This window comes from Bradysia coprophila, unplaced genomic scaffold (assembly GCF_014529535.1).
Source record: "Bradysia coprophila strain Holo2 unplaced genomic scaffold, BU_Bcop_v1 contig_232, whole genome shotgun sequence".
In the NCBI taxonomy this organism is placed as follows: Eukaryota; Metazoa; Arthropoda; class Insecta; order Diptera; family Sciaridae; genus Bradysia; species Bradysia coprophila.
The window spans coordinates 1,412,745-1,435,511 of NW_023503493.1; the positions used below are offsets into that span (position 1 = coordinate 1,412,745).

Genomic DNA, 22,767 nt, shown 5'->3' on the forward strand with positions numbered 1-22,767 from the left:
GCCTAAATACAATAAATACAAAAAATTAAAAGAATTTCCAAGATGATTGCTGTCCATTTGACATTATGGAGGGACATTCTAACCTTAAACCCTAAAACAAATTTCACGCTGAAAACTGAAACCTGAAATTCCACAATGTTCCAAAAATTTTGCGAAGAAACAAATTTTTCAAATTCATAATTTTGCGCACATTTTATATGAAGCATGACAACACTGATCTACTACAGAGAAAAACGACGCTTCTGTCAAATTTTGAACTCGTTTTTTATTCATTTTTCCTTCAATTTCTTGCTTTTCTTCGCATTCTTCTTTCCGCAACATTTGCCAAACAAACATCCCAGCACCAAGTAAACGCCATACAAGTAAATTACCGCAGCGACAAACAAAACGCCATATGTGTCGATAGAATGAAATGCGATAAAATTTAAATCATTTCCTGCAGCTCTCAGATGTAACGCTCCGTTATGACGAACCGCATATTCAACCCAATAGGTAACCGTTTCCTGTGGTGTCATTGGACGATCGACAAATCGTTTCGAGATTTCTTGAGCATTATGGCGATATTTCTGGTTGGATATCAGTTCTTGTATGGAATTGAACAGAGAATCTATGGTTATTTCATCATAGTAAAGTTGTAAACCATAGCCACGAGTAACTGCTTTTGCCATATTCATCTGTTCGAATAACCATGCAATCAATGTTCGTATGAAAGCTAAATACAAATAGAAATTCCATGTACCTTCTGATCGCCAAAAATGGGAATGCCTAGAACTGGAAGACCTTCAATTAAAGCTTCTGTAGTTCCGAGTAACCCTCCATGGGTAATGAATAATTTAACATTCGGGTGTGCTATCACATCTCTCTGCGGTAACCATTTGCTAATCATTACATTGTCTGTCTTGCCTGCCAATGTATCATTTTCATATTTCCACAAAACTTTCTGCTTCAGTTTTCCAAACGTTTTCACAAAAATTTCTCGCATTTCTACCGGCCAATCCGTTGCCTGGATATTAGATCCCATTGAAAAGACAATTGCTCCCTCATCACTCGCATCCAGAAATGCTTTAATATCCTCCGGAAGTGGCTGAGCCGGTTCAACATGAATTCCACCGATATCAATCATATGCGGCAGATAGGGTCTAGCGAATGCCGAACTGACGTGAGTGTTCATGAAATAAATTGCCGAACTTTTATAGATTTCATCAAACGATCGCTTTGCATTCGGAAAGTGTTTCTTGTACAGGCTGCGTTGCAATGGTTTGTGGAAAAATTCGAATGCAATGCTTTCGAAAATATTCGAGACTGTGTTCACTAAACGTTCGGAAAATGCCATTCTGTCCGTGTACCTCAAGAACGGATTGGTTACATAAGAGTTTGGTGATTGATTTGAAGTCATATCATCGACCCATTTGACCGCTCCGAACGTTGCGAATGAAATGATGACACAATCAACGTGATCTGCAATGCCCTGTAATTAGAATATTTGATATAAAGTCAAACCAGGGTGCTGTGTTTAGCATGACTAGAACCTAGGTATTTAAACACCTAACACGCCCGTTGCCCTAGTGTGTCCTTAATGCTAGTGCGTCCCACTTGTGACGCAAATTTCTTTTAGTAAAATTTTCTTTCTTAAATTTTTTGTCGATAAAACTTTTGCGTACGGCGTCACAATGCGTCACCCTCAGCGATATCAGATATTTTGTAAGTTTGATAAAGGACTTGCATCACATTTACCCTTAAAGGGTTTTTTATGACTGATATCACCACTTTTGTAAGTATGTCGACATGACATGACATCGCAAAACCGTGTTAAAGTTTAAAAAAATTCTAGAAAAATCAGGCTGAACACCTCACTTATATCGAAAATAACTTAAATCCATCGAAAAATCCGATGGAAGTTAGGTAGTGCCAGAGGAATCATCTGTCATCCCAAAATTTAGGAACCAACATTGGAACACCTCACTCATGTCGGAAATAACCCAAATCCATCAAAAAATCCGATGGAAGTTGGGAAGTGCCAGAGGAATCATCTGTCATCCCAAAATTTAGGAACCAACATTGGAACATCTCACTCATGTCGGAAATAACCCAAATCCATCAAAAAATCCGATGGAAGTTACTAAGTGCCAGAGGAACCATAGGTCATCCCAAAATTTAGTAACCAACATTGGAACACCTCACTCATGTCGGAAATAACCCAAATCCATCGAAAAATCCGATGGAAGTTGCGAAGTGCCAGAGGAATCATCTGTCATCCCAAAATTTAGGAACTAACATTGGAACACCTCACTCATGTCGGAAATAACCCAAATCCATCAAAAAATCCGATGGAAGTTACTAAGTGCCAGAGGAATCATAGGTCATCCCAAAATTTAGGAACCAACATTGGAACACCTCACTCATGTCGAAAATAACCCAAATCCATCAAAAAATCCGATGGAAGTTGGGTAGTGCCAGAGGAATCATCTGTCATCCCACAATTTAGGAACCAACCTTGGAACACCTCACTCATGTCGGAAATAACCCAAATCCATCGAAAAATCCGATGGAAGTTGCGAAGTGCCAGAGGAATCATCTGTCATCCCAAAATTTAGGAACTAACATTGGAACACCTCACTCATGTCGGAAATAACCCAAATCCATCAAAAAATCCGATGGAAGTTACTAAGTGCCAGAGGAATCATAGGTCATCCCAAAATTTAGGAACCAACATTGGAACACCTCACTCATGTCGAAAATAACCCAAATCCATCAAAAAATCCGATGGAAGTTGGGTAGTGCCAGAGGAATCATAGGTCATCCCAAAATTTAGGAACCAACATTGGAACACCTCACTCATGTCGAAAATAACCCAAATCCATCAAAAAATCCGATGGAAGTTGGGTAGTGCCAGAGGAATCATCTGTCATCCCACAATTTAGGAACCAACATTGGAACACCTCACTCATGTCGAAAATAACCCAAATCCATCGAAAAATCCGATGGAAGTTGGGTAGTGCCAGAGGAATCATCTGTCATCCCAAAATTTAGGAACCAACATTGGAACACCTCACTAATGTCGAAAATAACCCAAATCCATCGAAAAATCCGATGGAAGTTGGGAAGTGCCAGAGGAATCTGTTGTAATTATAACGAAGATAACTTCACTTCACATGTTTTACCAACCCTAAGAGTTTCTTGCATTGTGTCGAGTCAAACCTTTCATTGAATACATTACGTTTTTTATACTTGTTGAAGTCACAAGTCTTTTTATTTAACTGGAGCAAGAATACCATATTACTATAGGTTATGGGCATTATGTAATATTGGTTCAAAGATTTTACGTTGAAAATAGTTTAAAACGTAGTTTTTCGTGTACATTTTATCGAGGATTTATGTTCACGAGTGTGTAAAAGTTTTTTCACGCTATGGCTTCTGGTTCGTTTATGTCTACCATCGAGAAATTGGATGGCAGATCGAATTTTGTGACGTGGCAATATGCTGTGCAAGCATACCTGGAACACGAAGGCTTATGGAAATGTGTTTTGGGAGAAGATGCGGATGAAGAACGGAATACTAAAGCAAAGTCCAAGCTGATTTTATTGTTGAAACCTGCCAATTACATACATGTTCGGACGTGCGCTACGGCTAAAGAAATTTGGTTAAAATTGCAAGGCACATTTGAAGAATCTGGATTATGTCGACGAGTTTCACTCATTCGCGAATTGATTACAACGCAGCTCAGCAAATGTAAAGATATGGAAGATTACGTTCACAAAATTATGACCGCTTGTCATAAACTCAACGATGTTGGTGGTAATGTTTCCGACGAATGGATCGGCACATTTCTTCTTGCTGGTTTAAGCGACTCGTATCGACCGATGATTATGGCGATAGAATCCTCTGGAGTCAAAATTACATCGGATTACATCAAAACAAAATTGCTACAGGACGTCAAGCAAGGGGAAGTCGATGAATCATCAAAAGCATTTTATTCCAAAGGCAAAAATTACAATAGATCCGCTGGCAGACAACAACGTGGCAATTATTCACGAAATTCATCGAACGCATCAAGTTCAAATCGAGTTCAGTGCTACACCTGTCATCAATATGATCACAAGTCCAATCAATGTCCGACAAAATCGAAGAAGAATTCACATCAACAACAAGCTGCTGTTCATTATGCAAACAAACCGCAAAGTGGATTATTTGTTGGAATTACTGCTAGTAATGTTGATAAAGATGATTGGTGTTTTGATTCTGGATCGTCGTATCACATGAGCATGAGAGATGATTGGATGACATTGAAATCACAAGAGAAACCAGTTAATGAAATTTTAGTTGCCAATAATTCGTCAATGAAAGTAGAAGCCGTTGGACAAGTTTCATTCGACGTTCATCATGGTGGTGCAAATAGTACAGTTCCAGTCAATAACGTTCTACATGTTCCGGATTTGTCGATCAATTTGTTATCCATTTCACAAATTGTGCAGAAAGGTCACCATGTAATTTTTGACAACGACGGTTGCACCGTGTACAATAGTCAAGGTGATGTGGTGGTTACTGGGCGTCATGTGAATAATTTGTTCATTTTGGATAAAAGCCAACCGAAATGTTTTATTTCGAAAGCACCTGATGCATGTTCGTTATGGCACCGTCGTATGGGTCATCTTAACCTCCAGGATTTGACAAAACTGAAGAATGGTACGGCTATTGGTGTCGATTTTGGTTCGTTGAAGGATTTTGGACCGTGTGTGGATTGCCTCAAGGGGAAACAATCCCGTTTTCCATTTCCGAATGAAGGATCGAGAGCTACTTCAATGTTAGAACTTATACATTCCGATCTATGTGGACCGATGGAAGAGAATTCCCTGGGTGGCGCCAAATATTTTATAACTTTTATTGACGACTTCACCAGGAAAGTTTTTGTGTATTTTTTGGATTCGAAAACCAACGTACGAGAGATTTTTGAGCAGTTTAAGTCAATGGTTGAGCGTCAATCTGGGAACCGTATTCAACATGTTCAATTTCGTTCATCAAAAATTGTTCCTGGTCAGCCAGGAAGTGTCATCAAAATTATACGAGTGGACAATGGCGGTGAATATGTGAATCGAGACTTCATGAATTTTTTGAAGAAATCTGGCATTCGTTTTCAAACTACAAATCCTTACACGCCTCAACAGAACGGACTTGCAGAGCGATTTAATCGCACGATCGTCGAAAAAGCTCGCTGCATGTTATTTGACGCCAAATTACCGAAGGAATTTTGGGCAGAATCCGTCAACACTGCAGTTTACTTAATCAATCGATCACCGTCTCGAGGTTTACATGGTTCCACACCAAATGAAAAATGGTCTGGTCGCGTTCCGGATTTGAGACATCTCAAAGTGTTTGGTTGTAAGGCAATGGTACACGTACCCAAGCAGACACGCAGAAAGTGGGACGCGAAATCTTGTGAAATGATTTTCGTTGGCTACAGTCAAGAAACCAAAGGTTATCGCTTCATCCATCCCGTTACGAAGAAGTTAATTAAAAGCCGAGACGTGGTGTTTCTGGAACAACAGGTGATTGAGCAACCTAATATCAATGTTCTAGTTACAGATCAGTCGAACGAAGTGATATTGAATCTAGATGAGCCACCGAGAAGCACCGTTGGTCATGATTCAGTGCAAGCTGATGCGGTACAAGACGATGACGATGATATGTCTGGTTGTGTGTGGTATTCTGATGATACCGAAAACGAAAGAGTTGTTCAGTCGACGGATGAGCAACAGTCGCCCATTACACACGAACCGCCTGTACGAAGGTCAGCCCGAATTCCGAAACCGAAAGTTTTTCCTGATTTTATCACTTATTCGGCTCGAAGTGGTAATCTCGAAGATCCCAAGACAGTTGACGAAGCGTTAAACCGGCATGATGGTCAGTTGTGGCAAGAGGCCATGCACGACGAATATAATCAATTGTTGGCAAATGATACATGGGACTTGGTGGAATTACCTGCTAATCGCAAAGCTATCGATTGCAAATGGGTTTTCAAGACGAAGCGAGACGCTGAAGGTTGTATTGTTCGTTACAAGGCTCGTCTCGTTATCAAAGGTTTTGCACAGAAAAAGTTTTATGATTTTGACGAAACCTACTCACCAGTTTTACGATACACGTCACTGCGATATCTATTGGCAATGTCAGCGCAGTATGATCTTGACATCGATCAAATGGATGCAATTTCGGCGTTTCTACAAGGTGAGGTCGAAGAAGAAATATTCATGGTTCAGCCGAAAGAATATGCTCGTGGCAACAAAGTTTGTCGACTGAAGAAGGCGATATATGGTCTCAAACAAGCCAGTAGACAGTGGAACAAGAAATTGGATTCAGCGTTAAAGGACATTGGATTTATACAGTCAAAGCTAGATCCGTGTGTTTACTACAAATTTGTTGGTCAAAAGCGCACTTTTGTTGGAGTTTACGTTGACGATTTTATGATTTTCTCCAATGATGCTGACACAAAGCGTTTTCTGAAATCAGAACTACAAAAGCGTTTTAACATGAAGGATTTGGGCGATGCAAAGTTTTGTTTACAACTTCGTATCACACGTGATCGGATCAAAGGAATTCTTTATGTCGATCAAGAGCGGCATGTTATGGATTTGTTAACGAAGTTCAACATGAAAGATTGCAAACCAGTTGCTACGCCGGAAGATCCAAATGTAAAGCTTACGATGGCAATGTGTCCGCAAACGTTGCTTCAAGAGCGAGAAATGGCTAGAATTCCCTACCAAGAGGCTGTTGGAGGATTGTTGTATTTGTCGCAATGTACGAGACCAGATATTTCCCATGCGGTGAATACAGTCAGTAAGTTCAACTCCAATCCGGGTAAGCAGCACTGGGAAGCTGTGAAACGAATTTTGAGATACTTGAAAGGAACGTCATGCGCCAAATTAACGTTTTCAAAGTCTGGAAATTCGAAATTGATTGGCTACTCTGATGCCGATTGGGCGAACGATGAGGATGATCGACGTTCGTGTACTGGGTACGCATTCCTGAAAAATGGTGGAGCAATTAGTTGGAACAGCAAACGGCAACCAACTGTTGCGCTCTCATCTGCAGAAGCAGAATACATGGCATTATCGACAGCGACGCAAGAAGCTATCTGGTTACAGAATGTGGATATGAATTTTGAGAAATCGTTTGACACGACGACCATTCTGAGTGATAGTAACAGCGCTATCGATTTGGCTTCTACGACTGGATACAAGGCAAGGACAAAACACATTGATCTGCGACATCATTTCATTCGTCAAATGGTACAGGAAAGGAAAATTTCTCTGGTGCACATCGGGACTGAAGGTATGATAGCGGATGTGTTAACGAAATCGCTGGGGAAAGAAAAGCATTTATTTTGCTCGAAGGGACTTGGTATGATTTTTTGAATTTTTAATTTTTCTTTGAATTTTTTCGTTTCTAAATGAATTTTGTCTTTTTGAGTTTCATGAATTTATTTCGATTAAGTGGGGGTGTTGTAATTATAACGAAGATAACTTCACTTCACATGTTTTACCAACCCTAAGAGTTTCTTGCATTGTGTCGAGTCAAACCTTTCATTGAATACATTACGTTTTTTATACTTGTTGAAGTCACAAGTCTTTTTATTTAACTGGAGCAAGAATACCATATTACTATAGAATCATCTGTCATCCCAAAATTTAGGAACCAACATTGGAACACCTCACTCATGTCGGAAATAACCCAAATCCATCGAAAAATCCGATGGAAGTAGATGGTGAGGCCTAGTAATTGTAGTACTACTACTAACTACATTCTACTTCTATAACAATTAAATGGTTGTGTTTTCAACTGTATACCGAACGCAAATGTGATGAAATTTGATTACAATCTTGGTCAAGTAAGTGAGTCATGCGCACTTGTTGGGCTACACTCGATTCACAAACTTTCACACTCAGTTTATTATACTCTCGCCCACATTCAAACTCTTGCAAGCATGACTTGAGCAAGTATGTTAACATACTGATAAGTCATTCGGCAACGTAATATGATGATGATGAAATAAATAAAAAATCTTGAAATTAATACAATAGTAGTCCAGGTGTTTATGTCGGTAACGTCGTCCCGCTTTCTACAAAGGTTCAACAAAATTTTACCACGCATTGTGGTAAGCGAGTCAAACCTTCCTAACAAATTTACTTGATCGAGAACCGGTTATACCGTTAAAAAAACGGTTTTTAAAGTAGTTTTACCTCAAGCGTGCTTTTTACATAAGAATTCACGCCGTAAGTGCGGTCGAAATTCAAAATGGAAAGTGGGGAGGTCTTTCTAACGTAGCGTCATTTTCATACAATGAAGCGTTGAAATGTATTTTTCGGTTCACTTTTTCATCGAATCGTTCACTTAAAATTCAAATTTTAGGCACACTTACGACGTGAATTAACTCAAAAAGATCGGAATTATTCTCAGAAGATTAAAATTTTAATTGAAAATAGACGTACGTGGAGGATAGGTGCTTCTAACTCTATTACATACTGTTCCGCCAATAGGTGTAAGATCGGCCGCCTAGGGTTGATAGCACTAGTCACTAGTTTTCAGATGAGCCCCCATATGATTAAAATCCAATTTGAAATGACCACCGAAAATTGATCCAAAGTTAGCGGTTTTTTCGGTTCCCTTTTGGCAGAATCATGTCTAGCCCCAAAGAACGTGTGGACCAGAAAAAAAGTTATTATATGAAATGGAGGCAATGTCAATGGACTACACTAAAGCCGGTTTTTTACCGATATAACCGGTTCATGACCCCTGAGGAAAACATTTTGTTAGAAAACTTTGACCCTTCCTACCACAATCGGAGGTCAAATTTTTTTTAAAACTTCCGATGGATTGGAATGACATAAAAACCCGGACTATAGTCCGGGTTTTTATGGAACAATCAAATAATTACCATTATCGCATCCATATTAAACACTTCAACAATGCAAACGTCATATTTCTCTTTGGATTCCATAAATTTAGTTACTTCATCGTCGACCATTACACTATCGACGAGCGTGTGCATCATGTAATACATAAACGGAAGCATAGCAACCATGGGAACACTACGAAAATCGAATATGTTCATGTCATCTGGAAATTATAGTTTACTTCACAGTCAAACACTTAAATTTTCTCTATTTCGGAATGCATCACTGTACCTTCCTCTTCTAGCGCTGCCATTGTCTTCGCAACACTTATATCCGTGTGATTTTGTAATGGCTTTTTTAGCGGAAATGGTGACAACATCGTAATGTTATGACCAGCCTTATGAAGGGTCTTAGATATTGCATTAGCAATAGCAAAATGTGACTTGGAACTAAATGGAGCAATTGTTAGCACTTTTAATCCATCTGTTTTCAGTATGGCAAGGCCAAATACAACCAGTAGATGCAACGATTTCATTCTTACTGTAATTCACTTTGAAGTCTAATTGACTAGTGGGTTGACTATATATAAGCATGTTCTTATCTTCGTTTTATCTCTTTAGCTCTTTATCTAAGGAGGTCGTTCAAAAAGTTTGTAATGACATAGTGGCAACGAGACTTTGTTCCGTTAACTTTAGTAAATTTGTACGAAAGTCCATGAACAGGCAACATTAACTCGAATGTATAGTCAGTTGAAATTGTGGTTTATCATGTCCGCATGTTAGCAAGCCCACTACCAAAAAAAATTGTTTGGACGGCGGAGCATACTTACAGCAACTTTTTGACTTCTCCCACTTGGCTCCAATGACCCCTAACCTAGAATATCTGGAATCTAGGAACCCATACGAGTTCAACGAGCTATCACACGTTACTGCTGCTACAAAATAGGCCGAGATATTGAACTTCGAAATTTTGGTTTTTATATGAAAATATCGCATTTTCAGAAAATGCAAAGTGCTTACGTTAGTTAGTTAGAAAAGTGGATCCAGCAACTCCAAAACGTTTCTATAGATTTTCCTGAAATTTTGGCTATAGGCTAATAATGGCCCAAAAATAAGCATGGAATTTTCAAAAGTTGGAAAAAATCCATAACTTGGGAGCTGGAGCTCTTTAGAGTCTCCATACAAATGCCATATAAACGCCAATTTGTATGTGTGTGAGTGTGTGTTGTATATTTTGGTGCATGATATGGATGGTAATGTGGTGAAAGGTGTGTGTTGTTGTGGGATGTGTTTCTTGTTGCAAATTGTGTGGATCATTAAGTATTAACTCCCACTAGGTTGTTTCCTAAATTTTGAGATGACAGGTTATTCCTCTGGCACTATCTAACTTCCGTCGGATTTTTCGATGGATTTGGGTTATTTTCGACATGAATAAGATATTTCAAGGTTGGTTACAAAAGTTTGGGATGACAGATGATTCCCCTGGCACTACCTAACTTCCATCGGATTTTTCGATGGATTTGGGTTATTTTCGACATGAGTGAGGTGTTCGAAGGTTGGTTCCTAAATTTTGGGATGACAGATGATTCCCCTGGCACTACCTAACTTCCATCGGATTTTTCGATGGATTTGGGTTATTTTCGACATGAGTGAGGTGTTCGAAGGTTGGTTCCTAAATTTTGGAATGACAGATGATTCCTCTGGCACTTCCTAACTTCCATCGGATTTTTCGATGGATTTGGGTTATTTTCGACATGAGTGAGGTGTTCGAAGGTTGGTTCCTAAATTTTGGGATGACAGATGATTCCCCTGGCACTACCTAACTTCCATCGGATTTTTCGATGGATTTGGGTTATTTTCGACATGAGTGAGGTGTTCGAAGGTTGGTTCCTAAATTTTGGGATGACAGATGATTCCACTGGCACTACCTAACTTCCATCGGATTTTTCGATGGATTCGGGTTATTTTCGACATGAGTGAGGTGTTCGAAGGTTGGTTCCTAAATTTTGGGATGACAGATGATTCCCCTGGCACTACCTAACTTCCATCGGATTTTTCGATGGATTTGGGTTATTTTCGACATGAGTGAGGTGTTCGAAGGTTGGTTCATAAATTTTGGGATGACAGATGATTCCCCTGGCACTACCTAACTTCCATCGGATTTTTCGATGGATTTGGGTTATTTTCGACATGAGTGAGGTGTTCGAAGGTTGGTTCCTAAATTTTGGGATGACAGATGATTCCCCTGGCACTACCTAACTTCCATGGGATTTTTCGATGGATTTGGGTTATTTTCGACATGAGTGAGGTGTTCGAAGGTTGGTTCCTAAATTTTGGGATGACAGATGATTCCCCTGACACTACCTAACTTCCATCGGATTTTTCGATGAATTTGGGTTATTTTCGACATGAGTGAGGTGTTACAAGATTGGTTTTTGGGATTCAGGTTCATTTCTCTAGAATTTTTGAACTTCCACAAGGTTTTTTGATTTTGTCGAAATGACATGCTTACAAAAGTTGTGATATCTGTCAAAAAACCCTTAAAGGGTAAATGTGACGCAAGTCCTTTATCTTTCTTACAAAATGACTGATATCACTGTGGGTGACGCATTCTGCGCCTGTACGCAAAAGATTTATCAACACAAGATGAACCCAAAAAAAAAATTTAAAAAGGAAATTTTACAAAAGAAAAATTGCGTCACAAGTGGCAGATGTTGAGGAAACTAGGGTTAGGAAAATGGTCAAAATATGGAAAAATACGTCCTGAAAGATTAAATTTAAACGGAAGAAACCCGAATCATCTGCCACTATGGCGTTGATAAAACCTTTGTGTACAGGCGCAGAATGCGTCACCCTCAGAGATATCAGTTATTTTGTAAGTAGGATAAAGGATTTGCGTCAAATTTACCCTTTAAGGGTTTTTTTTGACAGATTGACTATATATGGGTAATTCCATGGTTAGTTGCGTTACAAATTTCGTTAACTGTGAGTCATAAAGTTAATTGTGCTGGCTATGTTTTGCGGTAACAAATCAGTCTATAAATTTTCTAATACTCAGGAGACACAGTGCTTTCATACCAACAAGAATCGGAATTTTTAGCCTGCGAAGTCTGACTTGTGTGATCGCAAAAGTCGGCGGTTAGTTGCGTTACACGTTTGTGACTTTTCGAAATATTTTCACCAAATAAAAACTGATTTCGGTAAACTTTTTTCCCTGAAAGCTATGGTCAAGACGCGCAGTTTAAGCCCAATATGAGGTTGGTAGCCCAAAATTTGGGGGAGATATGTCTAAAAAAGTGATATTTTTCGGAGGTCATAAATAGCCAGAAATATTTTTTTTCACAATTGGTGGTTGTTACCCCACAGAAAATGTTGTTTCGGCTCAAAACCGTTTAAAAAAATGGTTACAAAATTTTTCGAGACAATCTCGACGAGTTAAAATTCGAGGATGACTTTTATCACCACTGGGAAGCTGTTGTCACCTACTTTACTCACCCAACTAACCTGATTGGCTCAAAGTTATTTTTCTCGGTAAGTCATATGCTGTAGCTTTCGAATGACACCGATCTTCAGTTTTTAGACTAGTTTGGCGGAGTGAAACACACAGTTTTCATCTGTTACGTAGTCACGTACCAAACTACTAAATATGGATATCGGTGTAAAGCTGAGGTCCTCCACATTCATAATAAGTATTAATTTAATCAAATAATTGCATTAGTGAGGTCACAGCTCTCATCAAAGTTCACGGAGGTTCCATCGATTCTGAGAAATTTTCCAGAAGTCATATTTTCGGCCGATTATCAGCAAATTTTATGAAGTTAATATTTGCCCCAGGAGTACTTGACCTCAGCTTTCCAACGAACCCATACACGCCCGTGTCCTCGCCACCTTACTGAAATGAAATCCGAGCTACGAAACCTCATTTTTCGACTTTTGGCCACTTACAACCAGCCAGGTATGGAAGATCAAAAATATCTGAGACTGGTTTTGGGGCCTAGGCACCAAGGTCTAACTAGGCATATATAAAAAAGTCCCGGAAAAAATAGCGCCGATTTCGGTCAGTCGAAATTCAAAAGAATCCCTCGTTCTTATCTTTGTTTTATCTCCTTAGCTCTTTTTTTAAGGGGGTCGTTCAAAAAGTCTGTAATTTAAGAGATGGAGCATATTGGGACATAGTCAACGAGACTTTGTTCGGTTAACTTTAGTTAATTTGTACGAAAGCCCATGAGTTTGAAAATTGAACCGGCAACATGCCCTACTAATGGTATTTTTCTCAACAGCATTAACTTGAATGTAGTCAGTTGAAATTATGGTTGATTGACATATTTTTCAAAATGTTTGGCGCACTAAATATGCCAATTGCCATATCCATCTCAGTAATTTGTATGACAGAAGAACGAAGCTTCTAAATATTCGTACATCACCTTTAGAACACAATTCGCTTCCTCAGACAATCTCTGACTGTTAAACGACCCAATAAGTTTAGGTGTCTTGTCTCCAAATCGACGTTCCACAAACCATTGCGATATTGTATGTTGTATGATAAAATGGAGACATTGGAGACATGGTTTGGAGAATTTTATTTTCAGACGACGAGTGTGGCTTTTGCCGCTCGAGCCGAAGGCGAGCTTTACCGGCGGTAAATTACCGCTAATGTCAACATGTAATGACGAGTTTTCGCAGGACGCCATGTCTGCCATGTCTACTTATCGCAATTCACAAAACATCGTAGTAATGGACGCTGTATGAAAATATTTTATTGTCAAAAAGTGATTACAGAGATCATCAAAACTAGATTGGAAATTGATTTGCGACGCCATTGCACACAATTACAAGGGCACGTTTGGTAGTGACCGATTTTGATCGCGCGACGACAATTCGGGAGTGCATTTCCTTGTTAATCGCAAAAGCGACTATTTTCGAATCGAGTTCCAGTGTTTCCAAATCAGTCAGACGGCTGACCAGGTGGATTAGGTCGAAAGTGACGATTTCGCGCGTGGTTATGCACAATCTTTTCAATCGACTCATTTCTGCCAATGGGTCAAAATTTGTGAATTCCACACAATCACGAATTTGGAGAACTTGTAGCATCTTTAGCTCTGTCAAAGCCGTAACGACTTCGGGGCCGAGGGAACCACCCATCAAATAGAGTTCTCTCAATAGCTGCAAATGTTTCAACTCTCGAATTAATGTGATCGGCCTTTGATCGCCACAAATCATGAGCTTTTCCAACTTCTTGAATCTGGAAACACTCTTGACTGAAATTTCATATCGGGGGTGCCGTTGCTGCCGTTTAGTACAGATCCCCAATTCTCGCAGCTCGGTACAGCTTAGAGCTATTAATGGCAACAGGACTGAGTGATCAATGACGCTGATTAACCGTAGCGTTTCCAGTCTCCTGTGACGCGAAATAAAACGCCCCAAATTAATGGTGTGCAAAGCACATAGAGTCGAACGTGTACAGTCAAAGATCCGCAGCCTGGGAAAGGTATGCTGGAGCATTGCATGTGGTACTTCGTGATAAACCGCTAAATGCTCCAATGACTTACAGTGAGCAAATAACTTCGTCGCACCACCTTGGAAATGGCAATTGTGAATAATTAGGCGTCTTAGATTACTGACCAGCTCTTCCATAGCCCGGGTCGGTTCTTCACCGAATGTAAAATGTCTAACATCCAGCGACCTTAACGTTCCACTGCACCATTTAACTATCCGTTCAATTTTTATCCGTTCAATCCGTTTATCCGTTTTTATGTGCAGTACCAGCGGTCCAAACTTGGTTAACAGTCGATCTACCTCATCCCCTGTCGTCGCTGCTTCAGTTAGTTCGATCGATTTGTATTTTCGTGCAAATATTTCGTTGGCGATGTATTTCAAGCGATTGTTTTTAATAATCTCCGAGCAGTCGTGCAACGAACATAAATCCATGGCCGACACATGACTGAATATTTGACGCAGACAATCATCGTTGAGATCCATGAACTTTGTACCACTGATATTGGTTGATTCTATACGCAGCTCGTCGTTCGTTGCCGGTTCATCTTGATGACAACGGTCTGCGATTTCCACTTCTATTTTACGATCATCAATCACATGATGTCTCATTTTCAATGCAGTTGCGGCTGCTTCTGGTCTTTCAAATTTGACAAATCCAAACGAGTGGGTTGGATGGACGTGGATCCGAAGGCTCTGAAGAGGGCCGAACGTAGCAAAGTAGTCGAATAGGTGATCACCCCTCAACTGAAAGACCAAGAACAACCAAATTAATTCGGACAGATGAGACTGGGTAATAGGTCTCTTCCAAGTGCAACATCGAAATGTGAATCGTCATCCACAGACAACATAACCAAACAATTCTGTTGACCAAATGTATGGAAAAGCGTTGAGGTTGTGGCTCTGTGGATGACGTTTGACCGTAAACTGCACTTTGCACCTGCACTTGGAATCTATCTAGTGGAATCTTACGTCTCTCGCCAAAGATTTCAGGTACAGAGTTTTGACGGCGAATCCATCCTCAGTGCAAAATATCTTGTCGTTCATTCCGTACGTCTAAATAAAGTTCCTTTTTTTGGTGGATCACAGATTAAAATTCCAGAGATTGAAATTCTAACAATTCTGACTGAATAATTCAGAAAATTCTACAGAAATACAAATTTTCCAAAACTAATGACAATTCAAACACGTGTTACGTCTGTTACGAACATGTAATGACTGATGAAAGGTAGACAAACCCAAGTGTTAAGTGTACGGCTACCACGGCTACCATAAGAGGTATAAAATGGAGGTCTTTTGAATTCGAGTTGCCGTTTGTAAAGTATTAAAAGTTTAATGGTTTGGCCAGATAAATGATCATCTATAGATGGCGCCATCTAGGTATCACTTCTCTGGGTTCGGTCATCGGGTTTTCAGGTTTCAGGTTGGTTCATCACCGTTGAATCTCATCGGAAATGTTTCAATCTGACCTGTAATCTAACAATCTAACATGCATGCTATTGACAACTGGGTTGTGGTAGGGCATGCGAATGTCAGTTGGGTTATGTGAGAGGGGAAATTTTCCCAATTTTGCATGCAATTCTAAGAGCCAAACCACATTGAAACTTTTTGTCGTGAAGTGACAGTTTTGACATTTTTGACATCTGAAAAATTTCGTCATAGCCTCAACGTGAAACGTGAACTGTACACAAAACTTGTCTTTAAACAATTAATTTTGAACAATATTACAGTGTTATTGTAATGTTTACGATAATACTGTAATATCATCAAAAAACGAGCCGTCAGAACAGTCGGAGCGTTTGCTGCGACTGAGCCCCGTACTAACCCGTACATCTATTGCGCACGTGACCCTAGTGCGTCTGTCACCCTAGTTGAAGTCAAATTATTATGAAATGTGTACATCTTAGAAATTGCGCATGGCGCAATTACGAAGCCCCGTACGACGTTCCTTTCAAATGTAACACAAATTTCAAGTTGACCTAAAATTCTAATTTATTGAGAGGCCTAAGGCCTAGTTGCGGCCTTAGTCCAACGACCCAAATTTATTTATTTTTCAACAGCATTATATTCGGCCTTCGATTGCCTTCCAAATGAAACAAAAATTAGGAAAATCGGTCGAAATTTAATCGAGATATATGCAAAATACACATAGGGCCGAGTAGCGGGCTTAGTCCAAGAACCCAAATTTAATTTTTTTTTCAACAACATTCTATTCGGCCTTTGATTACCTTCCAAATGAAACAAAATTTAGGAAAATCGGATCAGATTTACTCGAGTTATATGCAAAACACACTTAGGGCCGTGGAGCGGCCTTTGTCCAAGGACCCAAATTTTAAATTTTTTTTCAACAACATTCTACTCGATGTTCAATTACCTTTCAAATGAAACAAAAATTAGGAAAAACGGATGAAATTTACTCGAGTTATATGCAAAATACACTTAGGGCCGAGTAGCGGCCTTAGTCCAAGGACCCAAATTTATTTATTTTTTTCAACAACATTCTATTCCTGGTTCGATTACCTTTCAAATGAAACAAAATTCAGGAAAATCGGATCAAATTTACTCGAGTTATATGCAAAATACACTTAGGGCCGAGGAGCGGCCTCAGTCCAGGGACCCAAATTTAATTTTTTTTCAACAACATTCCATTCGGCGTTCGATTACCTTTCAAATGAAACAAAAATTAGGAAAATCGGATCAAATTTACTCGAGTTATATGCAAAATACACTTAGGGCCGAGTAGCCTTTCACTTCTAGGGCCCTAACTCACGCGCCATTCACCCGATTTTAATAAACTTTTTTTCCTGGATCGGTATCGACATTACCTATCTTTTGCCGTTTCATTTACATTTCCAGCGTTTTTTTTGCCGTAAATATCCCCAAAAAACCTTAAAGCACTTAGGCGGCCCTAACTCACGAAGGGCCGACCCAAATATGCCCATCTTCGAACTTAGCCTCACTATTTCGACTATATTTAAGGGAAAAAAAATTTTTGAAATCGGATTTGATTTACTCAAGATATCGACGTGACGGACAGACGGACAGACGGACAGACAAAATTTTTATTGCAGATTCGTCATCTATGAACATAGGCAAACACTTTGCCCTTACCGTCTGCTTCGAATTCCATCAATTACACACGGCGTCGTAATCCTATAAGCCCCTTTGTACTTCGTACGGGGCTAAAAACAAGGTTTGTTCACGTTGAGGTTATGTTAAAAATGACAATGTCAAAAATGTCATTTAGCGACAGAAAGTTTCGATGTGGTTTGGCTCTAATCTTATGGAACCCAAAAATTGTCAAATTGAAAAATCATTCAGGTCATTTGAACGCAGTCACAATCGAACTGAGAAATTGGTCTGTTTCAATACTGTACGACCTGTCAAATTGTCATCCATACTATTACTGTTACTGACAAAATGTACGCAAAGACGTAGAAATAATGGCTCTGTGGATGCTCTCGTCTGTTTTCGGCTTGTCAACAATAGTTTTATGATGGAACAAACCTATGGAGTGAAACGAGTGAAATGATAGTTAGGAGATGCGGGAAAACAGGAAAAGCAGGAAAATTTGCAGTTTTTCGTGCTTTCTCACCAATCAAATTATTTAAATTGTATACCCAATTAGTTCAACCAAGCTGTCTTAGTTTTCCTCTCATCATCTGCCAAATAATTTTTTACAAAAAAATTGACTGAAAACAACAACAGAAATTTTAACAAAAAAATCTGCGTCGCAAAGTGGCAGATGAATTTTCTTGAATTTCCTGAACATGTGGCACTTTGCCACGCAGATTTTTTTGTTAAAATTGCTGTTGTTGTTTTCAGTCAATTTTTTTGTTAAAAATTATTTGGCAGATGATGAGGAAAACTAAGCCAGCTTGTTGAACTAATTCAAGTCAAGTCTGATATCATTCATTTTAGAAATTGTACTACAAAGACTGCGTCACACTTTTCTCGTAGAGATTTAGTTGGGATATCACTCGTTTTGGAAGTTTTAGGTCAAAAATTTGAAGAAATTCGAAAATTTGACGAAATTTCACAAAACTTAACGAAAATCGAAAATTTGACGAAAGTAAAAAATTTGATGAAAATTGAAAATTTGGTGGAAAGTGAGCAAATTTTTCCAGGTGCCCAAAATACCCCGAAAGTGACCCAATTTTTCTAATTGCCCACCATGTAAACCAATTCAAAAACTTCGAATTTTCAAATTTCTACCAAATTACAACCAACTTCACAACAATCATCACAAAATGGCTGTACATTTCTATATGAGAGAAATTGTTCAGAAAATTAATTAATTAATTCCACGAAACTCTGTTTTTTCCTTGGATAATGATCAATGAAACTTGAGTTCTAATGGCCTGACTAAGATTTCAGCAAAGTTTCATGGAGATTGGCTGCGGATTTTCCGAGATCGACCATCGATAGATAGACAGAAACACACAAAGTAAGTTGAAAGATTTTGATTGTTTGGAGAATGCCATTTTCCATGTATTTGTACAGAAAATGACGACTTGGAAAACGTAATATCTCCGGTTACCGAGCACTTTGGTAGGCGTTTGTAGCTCATTTTCTGTGTATTTCAAGTGAGAATATTTAATTGCGATATTGGACATTTTGGCGAAAGTAGAACTCTCGCCTATGCATGGTTGCAGCGTCACAAAAAATTTTCTTCGTTCGTTTTTGGGGGTTAGATTTATGGTCATGTCCGGAGCGATAGCGGAAAGAGCGCAAAGAAGTTCTAAAAAAAATTGTGCCGCCTCTACAGGGTATCCAACATTTTCTATTAACTTGCCACAGACGGTAAGCATGCCACAATTTTTTTTATTATCGGATCTACTACTTCATTCGATCAAAGTATTCTCAAGAGATTGATTTTCAATCTCTTACTTCATTTATTTTGATCGTGTTTTTTGCTATATAAGGCTGTGTAAGTCAGAGCTTGTCGTTTATTCATGCACTTACAGGTGATAGCATTTTGAAACGGGTAAGATATCTGTGCTTGCCACGTATCTTCTTGAACAATAACTATCCAATGAACCTTCACACATGTATGTCCATAGCATGTAGCGGCAGTAAATCACGGACAAAAAACGGCCTTTTTCGACTTTTGGTGGAATTTCACTCGTCAATAAAAGAATACTAAAATTAAACGACTGCGGCTTTAGACTATTGGGGCCAAGGGAATCTGGGCATGTAAACAATCTTCGAGCATTTTTCTGCGACAACCATAAACGTGACTTCATCAACTCCTTTGATCTGCAGTTTTCTTGTGGAAATATTTAGGAAATTTTGGGAATTGATTCATAAGTGTTAGGCTCTATTATCGGCATACTGTACCAACCATGAGTCAAATCAAAGCAGTTAGCAGGGTAATAGGGGTTTTACCACGTCAAATAGAGTAGTATTTTCATACCAATAATACCATTAGCAGCCCTAATGGTAATTTTGTAATGACATATATTTGTCTCGTCGTTATTTGATAAAACATTTAGCAACGACAGCGTCCTTCCTTAATCGTTCACATTGAATTTATGTTCATTTCGGTCCCCCCAATGCCCAAAACTAAAACGTAAAAAATACATGCAACAAGCATCAACAACCAACATCGTACCCATACCATAAAACCAAGGATAATATCTGCAGTCCCTAAGTGCTCATTTCGGGCAAAATATTGCACTCAATTGTGTAACCGACCGCTATACACACGCACCTCTATCAAAATCATTTTTCGCACAATATAAAACACGGTTGCTTCTACCCCCCAATTTAATCTCACATAAAAAGCTGTTTAGGGCTTCCATACCTTATAGCAACAACAAACATTTTTCTCTTTTCTTCTTGATGTTGCGGTTGCTAAGCATAGATGTTGGTGATACCCATGGTATTGTATACGACACGAAGAAAAGTTAAATGATGGACGTTTTGTCGTCATAATGTTTATTAAATTAAAACTGAAGTACCGTTATCATCCATTGATGTGTGTGCTGTTCTTTAAATGTCCCGGAAAATGAAAAATGTTTGAGCATCATGCAGAGACGGCAAGTTTGACTTTCGCCTCCGAATAATTATAGCGACGGGTGGTCATTTGTTTTATGGACAAAAAATAAGCAAAGATTTTCCTCTTTGTAGCAAAATTCATTAATGCAAGCACCTGCCTCACCATTTGAGTCAACTGCTCCGTGGGAACACACCATACTACCACGTCCAAAAAAATCTGAAAAATGTCACAGAACCTTCAAAATAAATATCTGGGAAGAAGGAGGAATGATGGAAATGTAGGAACCGACCGCGTACCATGTCAATAATCTCAAAAACTCAAAGGGGAATTTTAAAAGAAATGTGAAGAATCTCACAAAATCCTCAGGTTCTTGAACTTGGAAATATTGATTTTTGTACGAAAATAAACAAAATTTCGAATTTGTACATAATGTAAATTCCCTACGTTAGTTAGTTAGTTGCCATGGAAAAGTGGATCCAGTAACTCCTAAACGTTTCTATAGATTTTCCTCAAATTTTAGTTATAGGCCAATAATGGCCCAAAAATGTGAATGGAATTTTCAAAAGTTGGAAAAAAAAATTCAAATCATGTGAAAGATGTGCGTTGTTTTGGGATGTGTTTCTTGTTGGAAATTGTGGGGCTCATTAAGTATTAACTTCCACTAGGTTGGTTCCTAAAATTTGGGATGACAGATGATTCCTGTGGCACTACCTAACTTCCATCGGATTTTTCGATGGATTTGGGTTATTTTCGACATGAGTGAGGTGTTCGAAGGTTGGTTCCTAAATTTTGGGATGACAGATGATTCCCCTGGCACTATCTAACTTCCATCGGATTTTTCGATGGATTTGGGTTATTTTCGACATGAGTGAGGTGTTCGAAGGTTGGTTCCTAAATTTTGGGATGACAGATGATTCCCCTGGCACTATCTAACTTCCATCGGATTTTTCGATGGATTTGGGTTATTTTCGACATGAGTGAGGTGTTCGAAGGTTGGTTCCTAAATTTTGGGATGACAGATGATTCCCCTGGCACTACCTAACTTCCATCGGATTTTTCGATGGATTTGGGTTATTTTCGACATGAGTGAGGTGTTCGAAGGTTGGTTCCTAAATTTTGGGATGACAGATGATTCCCCTGGCACTACCTAACTTCCATCGGATTTTTCGATGGATTTGGGTTATTTTCGACATGAGTGAGGTGTTCGAAGGTTGGTTCCTAAATTTTGGGATGACAGATGATTCCCCTGGCACTACCTAACTTCCATCGGATTTTTCGATGGATTTGGGTTATTTTCGACATGAGTGAGGTGTTCGAAGGTTGGTTCCTAAATTTTGGGATGACAGATGATTCCCCTGGCACTATCTAACTTCCATCGGATTTTTCGATGGATTTGGGTTATTTTCGACATGAGTGAGGTGTTCGAAGGTTGGTTCCTAAATTTTGGGATGACAGATGATTCCCCTGGCACTACCTAACTTCCATCGGATATTTCGATCGATTTGGGTTATTTTCGACATGAGTGAGGTGTTCGAAGGTTGGTTCCTAAATTTTGGGATGACAGATGATTCCCCTGGCACTACCTAACTTCCATCGGATTTTTCGATGGATTTGGGTTATTTTCGACATGAGTGAGGTGTTCGAAGGTTGGTTCCTAAATTTTGGGATGACAGATGATTCCCCTGGCACTACCTATCTGCCATTTGTGACGCAAACTTCTTTTTGTAAAATTTCCTTCCTCAAATTTTTTGGGTCAATTTTTTGTTAGTAAAACGGAACACAATGCGTCACCCTCAGCGATATCAGTTATTTTGTAAGATAAAAAACTTGCGTCACATTTACCCTTTAAGGCATTTTTGACTGATGTTGTTATAATCCTCTGTAGACACAGCACTCACGTCGCTCGTATATTTCTATTAAAAGGAGAAACGAATTATGAATAATATAAAATAGATGACCGTGCACACAGACAGAGAGGGAGAGACGGCTTCGTTATTCCAGTTAGAAATTTGATGAAAAAAAAAATGTTTTCAATTGCGCTCAGATATTGTTTTTAAACGTTTTAACAGCTTTATGTTCCCATTCAATTTGTGCATAGCTTACGGAGCATATACGGATTCAAGCACATAGAGATTATGTTGACCGACGAGTCAGTATAGTTGGGAACAAAACACAGCAGATACTCGAAAACACGAAACATTCCAGTCATTTAACTATAACATTTTGAGTTTCGGAATATCTTAAAAATCAATTTTCTTGTAACTGCGCATCACCACCGAAAAGGAGAGAGAAACGGAAAAACGTTTTTTTGTTTCTGTTCCATTGAATATCGTATGCCAGCCATTTTGTATCAATTCGTTCAGTTCAGTTCGTCTTTTGAATTCCACGC

The 22,767-nt window shown here is 39.0% G+C and overlaps 2 protein-coding genes across 2 annotated transcripts; both read right to left on the reverse strand.

Moving 5' to 3' along the window:
* Positions 1-247: 247 nt before the first annotated feature.
* On the reverse strand, positions 248-9,460 carry LOC119075787 (UDP-glycosyltransferase UGT5-like). The gene is made up of 4 exons (XM_037182350.1): positions 9,177-9,460; positions 8,927-9,108; positions 740-1,468; positions 248-674 (listed from the first exon to the last, which is right to left on the reverse strand). The coding sequence occupies exons 1-4, from the start codon at positions 9,418-9,420 to the stop codon at positions 270-272; spliced, it is 1,560 nt and encodes a 519-aa protein (XP_037038245.1). The 5' UTR covers positions 9,421-9,460; the 3' UTR covers positions 248-269.
* Positions 9,461-13,616: 4,156 nt separating this feature from the next.
* Positions 13,617-15,615, reverse strand: LOC119075788. The gene is made up of 2 exons (XM_037182351.1): positions 15,350-15,615; positions 13,617-15,124 (listed from the first exon to the last, which is right to left on the reverse strand). Exons 1-2 carry the CDS (start codon positions 15,422-15,424, stop codon positions 13,676-13,678), a joined length of 1,524 nt encoding a protein of 507 aa, XP_037038246.1. The 5' UTR covers positions 15,425-15,615; the 3' UTR covers positions 13,617-13,675.
* Positions 15,616-22,767: the final 7,152 nt, after the last annotated feature.